The sequence below is a fragment of the Pseudomyrmex gracilis genome, unplaced genomic scaffold (assembly GCF_002006095.1).
Source record: "Pseudomyrmex gracilis isolate BER0280 unplaced genomic scaffold, ASM200609v1 scaffold_3627, whole genome shotgun sequence".
In the NCBI taxonomy this organism is placed as follows: domain Eukaryota; kingdom Metazoa; phylum Arthropoda; class Insecta; order Hymenoptera; family Formicidae; genus Pseudomyrmex; species Pseudomyrmex gracilis.
In genome coordinates, this window is record NW_018024211.1 from 1 (window position 1) to 7,596 (window position 7,596).

The 7,596-nt window shown below is 33.8% G+C and overlaps 2 protein-coding genes across 2 annotated transcripts; both read left to right on the top strand.

The window, feature by feature from the left end:
• Window positions 1–6: 6 nt before the first annotated feature.
• On the top strand, window positions 7–1,776 carry LOC109863214 (aminopeptidase N-like). Its single transcript, XM_020443435.1, has 5 exons — window positions 7–98; window positions 188–359; window positions 596–686; window positions 847–1,223; window positions 1,305–1,776. Exons 2-5 carry the CDS (start codon window positions 209–211, stop codon window positions 1,589–1,591), a joined length of 906 nt encoding a protein of 301 aa, XP_020299024.1. The 5' UTR covers window positions 7–98; window positions 188–208; the 3' UTR covers window positions 1,592–1,776.
• A 2,203-nt stretch (window positions 1,777–3,979) lies between these two features.
• On the top strand, window positions 3,980–7,272 carry LOC109863213 (aminopeptidase N-like; the record flags this gene model as incomplete). The annotated part of the gene is made up of 9 exons (XM_020443433.1): window positions 3,980–3,984; window positions 4,132–4,599; window positions 4,753–4,936; window positions 5,026–5,200; window positions 5,435–5,525; window positions 5,695–6,074; window positions 6,163–6,437; window positions 6,543–6,733; window positions 6,964–7,272. Coding segments are annotated over exons 1-9 (2,078 nt in total), but the record flags the coding sequence as incomplete, so codon positions are not given.
• Window positions 7,273–7,596: the final 324 nt, after the last annotated feature.

Genomic DNA, 7,596 nt, shown 5'->3' on the forward strand with positions numbered 1-7,596 from the left:
AGCAATGGATTGGTTGCGTAGTCAGTCCTTTATGGTGGACTGAAAAGTGGTTAAACGATGGACTTGTAGAATTCTTTTCGTACTATATTCTTGACNAGGTTAGTTTATGATATATAATTGCTACACTTTTTTTATAAGAAAAAACTTTGTGATACATTTATGAATATTTTTTGTGTGTTCATTTTAGACGTTTCCAGATTGGCGAATAATGGATACCTTCGAAGTCGTTTCTTCTCAATATGCGATTTTTTTTGACGACAATGCTGATGTTAATAGACCTATAACATCAAAAGTTCAAGAAATTAACAGTCCTCCAGAAATTGCTTCTTTATTTGATAGCTGGTCTTTTTACGGCACAAGTAAGATGTAATAATTTTGAATAAGCAATAATCTAACCAACACTCGATTCAAAGTGTTAGTAGAAATATTGTATTTGCACTTTATTTTGTGATATTTTATTTGCAAACAACACAAATTTGAAAAACAAAAGAATACTTTTTAAACTCGTCTGGAAGTAAAAATTTTTGTCACATACGCAAACACATTTTTAAAAAACAATGTTTTTTAATTTTTCACTCACGTCTTCTAACGTTAGGTCGCACAGCATCTAATTACCTGCGCATGGTACGACACATCTGTAGCAAAGATGTATTCCAAAAGGGTATTATTAAATATTTACACGCCCAGTAAGTCTTACCGCTTTTATAAAATGTATATGTATATATGAAAGCACATAGAAATATATAAAATTAAGTATAACTTTATTTGTGCAGTTATTATGTTACTATTTAATTGTTTATTGTAATTGTTTGTTTATTAATATATTATTTTACACACTGCATGTAGTCAGTTTGGCTCAGCTACTTCCGACGATTTATGGAAAGCTTTTCAAGAAGCATTAGACGAATCGGATGTCCCGCATAACGATTATAAAGTCAAAGATGTAATGGATACATGGTTAAAAAGAAGTTATTGTCCTGTGGTACGTGTGACTCGAAATTACGATAATGGCGACGTAATACTGACTCAAGAACATCTTCGCTCGAAAAGAGAAAAAAACCCTCTCGACATCAAATTGTGGCTACCCATTACTTTTGCCACAAAATCGAATCCTGATTTCTCTAANACTTTGCCCACTCATTGGTTGAAACCGCATGATCAGAATGTAACTATAAAAGGAATTGATCCAAATGACTGGATCATCGTCAACTTGCAAGCAATGGGTATGTACAGCATTTATCTATTTTGTANATTATAAACAATTGTCTTGTCAATGGAAAATCTTANGCAGTTTACTGTTACAGGATATTATCGCGTTAATTACGATTTGGACAACTGGTTAAAACTTTCCCAGTATCTCGACTCGGATGATTATGAGAAAATACACGNGCTGAATCGCGTGCAAATCATTAAAGATGCCGAGTATTTTATAAAAACGAATCAGCTCAATTTGACTACGTTTTTAGATGTCGCAAAATTTTTACGACGAGAAACATATTATATACAGTGGTGGTATCCCAACAGTACAATCAAAATTATTAAAGCCATGACAGAAGTAGGTACAACTACATTTAGTACTGATTTATACTGATGTATACTGAAAGTCTTGTTGACTAAAAGATAAAAAACTTTGGATAGTAAATCTACAAGCGTCACATGTATGCATATATATTGTTTATCTGTATATCTGTTTATGCTATTACTGTTATTATAAAAGAAAAAGTCATATTGGGAAGTATAGGGGCACTGGGTAAATACTATATAATAAAAAATATGAGCAACATATTTGTATGTTTTATTTGCCATTTCCAGTTCTTGAAAGTTTTTGTGCGCCAGAAGCAAATCCAGAGAGAAGATTTTTTTATTAGTTTGATACAAGAATCCCTATTAAACCTGATAAGATATAAACGATACAAATAAGTTTAATTATATAAAAATTTTTAACGTGGAACATAAATCNCACACTTTAACGTACATTCTACTTACACAACATATTCGAAATGATCGAAATTNTGAGCGTAAAACTGATCCACATTGAACGTGATATAAACAAGGTAAGGTGCAAAAATCAAATTATAATCAGTTAAGATAGTTATTGCGTAATATCAATAATTTGTCAAATCTTTTAAAATTTTACTAATTTCAACGACTTATTAAGCAAAAGACGTTGCTGGCGATCGTGAAATTTCTAAATGTTTGAGCGTTCAAAAGTTCAAATACTTGACATTATAAATAACATTTTTTACATGTGCTAAATGCGTACACTTTTTTAAAAAGGCACGTTTGAAACTGTAGGTGTCACACTATATTTGCGGCATAATTAAAAAATTAGAATGCATTTAATAATCGTTATTCAAATACTATAAAAACCGTTTATATTTATTGACCGTTTAGTTGTTGAACTAAACCCGCGAAAAGATTGTAATATTTTTTTTAAAAGAGCATAGTTAGATAAGTACCAATGGCAACAATGTCGTCTCACGTACAACGTACTTAGGTTTTGACACATTGTTTCCTACGATTTTCTTGCTTTTGTCATATTCACAATTGTTTTTAAGCGTTTTTTAGTATCTGTTTTGAAATTCAGATATCATTTTAGTACCTGTGTCTGACAGCTAAGCAACCTGACAGATTTAGAACAGATTAGAAGCGCGCTACGTTGTCAGATTGCCGTTCAAGGTGTAAAACGTGGACANTCGCTACTAAAAGTTTATCGCATTAGCAGAAAAAGTAAAATTGTTTAAAAAGATTTTGANCGTATAAACTTATTTATGTTTTACATTAATAAAATGTTACTAAAAAAAAGTTTGAAATAATCGTGCGACATGTGAATCACAATTTCTGAGAATACTTTTTTTTTGTAGTGTAAATTTAAACTTTTGAATAAGACTGTCGCGCAATAACTACCTTAATATACCATTCAAACAATAAACGGCGCTATTTGCAACAATAACGAATGACAATTTTATATTTAAACGTCCGAGTGAACTTGTTACATTACAGTTTCAGCGANTGCGTTCAACAGCATAAATAGAGAAGACCAGATTAACTTTGCACTTCACAAGTAAAAACACCTAAATACAGTAAGATAACTGTTAAAGGTTAATATATTATATTACGGTTAAGTTAGTTAAATGTGAGCGCTAATTTGTGACACGACGTTACACAAAAAATATTATACNTACTTTTTTTAGATTATTCGCGCAAGTATATTGCACAGCAAAAAACGACACCGTGTCAAATGTATCAGCATCAATCGGAAGCTATAATTGTCAATGTGATCTAACACTGTTGCAGTTGTTTAAAATTACAAACCGAAATAAAAATTCATTATAGTGATTTTCTTGATAATTCTGTTATACATCATCGTTACTTCAAGATAATGCCATGGCGGATTTACGGCTATTACTAAGTGTATTGATATTTACTGCTGCAACTACTTTTTCCGTTGCCGAAGATTGGGAAAATGTAACATACAATTACCGTTTACCAGACGACGTAGTGCCCGTTCACTACGACATTAAAGTAATACCACATGTTGAAGAGGGTAATTTCACTTTTGACGGTGAATCCACTATAGTTGTCAAGATACTTCGANCNACTCAAACTTTGAGTTTGCACGCGCTAGACTTGACAATCGACAGAGCCGCGACAACGTTGATCAGCAGCAATGGAAACAATTACACGCCGAAGCATCATATCTACGACACTTTGAGATCCATTCTAGCTATTCGTTTCGATAAAGAGCTACCGCCGGACATTTATCATCTAAATTTGAAATTTGTCGGTGTTTTGGCTGATAATTTTAATGGTTTCTATAGAACATCGTACTATATTAATACTATACGTGATACAAACACAACCAAATAGTAAGTAACTTTAATGTTTTTTATCAGTTTTGTTTATAAACATGTTATATATTGTTTTCACTAACAAACACATGCATGTATCTGAGAGAAATGTCATCTATTTAGCAATCATGTTGTGTCGCGACAAAAATGAAAGTTACTTAAATATTGTGTTTTGGAATATTTATAAACCGCATTTAGGCGCTATATAAATATTTTATTGTTTCTGTCGCATATATTGAAAAGTTTTTGTTATCAAAACTGTGGCGTGAAAATGTAGCAGGTGGTCCCGCAAGTGGTGGGTCGCAACTCAATTTCAGCCAACATGGGCCCGTCGAGCATTTCCTTGCTGGGACGAGCCAGCGTTGAAAGCTACCTTTAACATCTCCATAAAACACCATCGGAATTACACGGCTTTGTCGAATATGCCGATGCGAAAGCAAACGGACGACGGGAATAAAGACGGCATGATATGGACTCACTTCGAGACGACTCCAATTATGTCCACATATCTGGTTACATTTGTTGTGTCTGATTTTGTTCGTGTTTCTACCGAAAACGACGCAATCAATATGTGGAGCAGACTCAATTTTGCGTTGGATACAAAATGCATAATGCAAGAAGTTNCCGCAAAGGCCGGTCAATTTTTGACGACGTACACTAACAGCTCTAACAAAATTTCGAAATGGGATTACGTTTGGATACCGGAAAATGGGTTCGATGTTAACAACTGGAGACTCAGCACTTACAGGTAACAGAAAATATCAAATTTTACTAATTAAAATTGTCAAGTTTTCTGTGGTTTTATATAACAACAAAAATTAAATGCAATAGTTAAATTTACACAGCGTATCTATAAAAGAAAATCGCAATAATATGCTTGCATGTTTTATGAAATACTTAGGGACTTCCTCATTTTGTATAATAAAGAAACGGATGACATAAATCAGAAGCACGATGTAGCGCTAATTGTAGCAAATGCAATGGCACAGCAGTGGTTTGGTAACTTAGTCAGTCCTTTATGGTGGTCTGAAAAATGGTTAAACGATGGACTTGCGTTATTCTTTTCGTATTATATTCTTGACCAGGTTAGTTTATGATATAATTGCTACACTGTTTTTTATAAGAAGATAAACTTGTAAAACGTTTATGGATATTATTTGTTTGTGCATTCTAGGTGTTTCAAGATTGGCGAATAATGGAGCTTTTCGTCGTCAATAGTGGTCAACAAGTTGCTTTTGCTTTTGGTAGTGATGACGTTATTAAACCTATTACATCAAGAGTTCAACAAATTAACAGCCCTACAGAAATTGCTTCTTTATTATTTTCGTCGAGGTCTATTTACGGCAAAAGTAAGATTAAATAAATTCGAATAAGCTATACTCTAACCAACACTCAATTCAAAATGTTAGTAGAAATAATTTATTTGTAATTTATTTTGTAATATTTTTGTTACAAACAACACAGACTAACGAAACAAAAGAAAACTTTTTAAACGCGTGAAAGTAAAAACGTGTGTCACATACGCAAACACATTTTTAAATTTAATGTTTGTTACCTTTTTCACTCACGTCTTCTAACGTTAGGTCGCACAGTATCTACTTACCTGCGTATGATACAACATATCTGTAGCAAAGACGTATTTCGAAAGGGTATTATTAAATATTTACACGCCCAGTGAGTAGTATCGCTTTTATTTTTTTATTAAATTGTAGATGTTTACATGAAAGCACATAGAAATATATGACACTAAGTATAACGTTATTTATGCAGTTATTATGTTATTATTCAATTGTTTATTGTAATTGTTTGTTTATTCATATATTATTTCACACACTGCATGTAGTCAGTTTGGCTCTGCTACTTCCGACGATCTATGGAGAGCTTTGCAAGAAGCATTAGACGAATCGGATGTCCCGCATGACGATTATAAAGTCAAAGATGTAATGGATACATGGTTAAAAGGAAATCATTTTCCTGTGGTACGTGTGACTCGAAATTACGAGAATGGCGACGTAATACTGACTCAAGAACATTTTCGTCTTACAAACAACACCGACCACATCGACGACAACAAATGGTGGATACCCATTACTTTTGCCACAAAATCGAATCCTGATTTCTCTAACACTTTGCCCACTCACTGGTTGAAACCGCATGATCAGAATGTAACTATAAAAGGAATTGATCCAAATGATTGGATCATCGTCAACTTACAAGCAATGGGTATGTACAGCATTTATCTATTTTTTATAGTATAAAACATTGTCTCTATAGAAAATTTTATGCAGTTTTCTTGACATACATCTTACAGGATATTATCTCGTGAAGTACGATTTGGACAATTGGGTAAAAATTTCCCGGTATCTCGACTCGGATGATTATGAGAAGATACACGTGCTGAATCGTGCGCAAATCATTGATGACGCCTATCATTTTATGACGGCGAAGCAGCTCGATTTCACTACGTTTTTAAATCTCGCAAAGTATTTACGACGAGAAACAGATTTTATAGCGTGGTTTCCCATGTTTACGATATTCTCAGGAATACAGAAAGTTTTTAAAGTTCCAAGTATGTCGAGAATCAAGGTAGATATGTGCATATAAAAGTTATATTTGTTTTAACTGTCCTATAATATAAATGCTGTAACTAATATAAAAAAACGTAATGCGTTGCATTTTTGTGTTTTTTAGTTACTTTTCGTTGACATGTTGAGGAAACTTGTAGAAAGCGTAGGATACGAAGAAGATCCTGCCGACGATGACATTACGAAGCTTACCAGAACCTCAGCTTTAGAATGGGCATGCAAGTTCGGTCACGCTGAATGCAGAAGAATGGCCAATATTAAACTGAGTGAATATCTTACAGATCCCGAGACACACAAGTAAAAGTTTCTTCTAATCATAAAAACATTAATCACGCATGGTTTATTATAAAGTAGGTAGTATTTCAAAGTTTGGAAAAACAAAGATTGCCAAAGTGTATTATGTGTCAACTGGTAAATATTTATTGGTAGGAATAAAGTATAGTATTTAAAGGAAAGTAAAAAATATCAATTTTTTAGTTTAGTTTCAAATAAACATCGCACATTACATACATGTTTTTTTTTTGTAGAATTTCGCCAAATTTACAACAGTGGACGTTTACTAAGGGTGTAATAGTAGCAAATGTATCTACTTGGAATAAGATTATAGAGATGCAAAACAAAAAACCCGCTATTTGTCCTAGTGCGTTACTCTTATCTGATTGGACTCGCTCTGAAAATCCTGATGTAATAATTAGTTTCTTGAATGGATCCTTACCGGGTTATTCACGAACAGATATAATCAGAGCTATCATCGATTATAAAATATCGTACGACTTAATAGATAATGATATAATACTTGATTATTTCTTAGAAAATATAAATAACACGCCTTTAAGGTAATTATATATATACTCTTTAAGAGGGTCCTGGAGTAAGATCCGAAGTCCGCACTGGGGTCTCTGCCCGGAAAGTGGCGCCCTCAGTGGTTAAGTTATTCCGTCCTTCTTTTAAAGTGAGACGGGCAATCGCGCTGTCTATCGCGTCACCGGTCTTTCGTCGCAAGGCTCAAGCCGGCCAGCACCGAAAACACTGAAGTAGTGGGGATACGCACACAAGCGAGAACCGCCGTCCGTGTGCGCTCGTGGAAAAGTGCAGACATACTATGTTCCGTCTTCTTTCCACCACGCCGAGCTATAAGGCGAGACACGAGGCACGTTGAA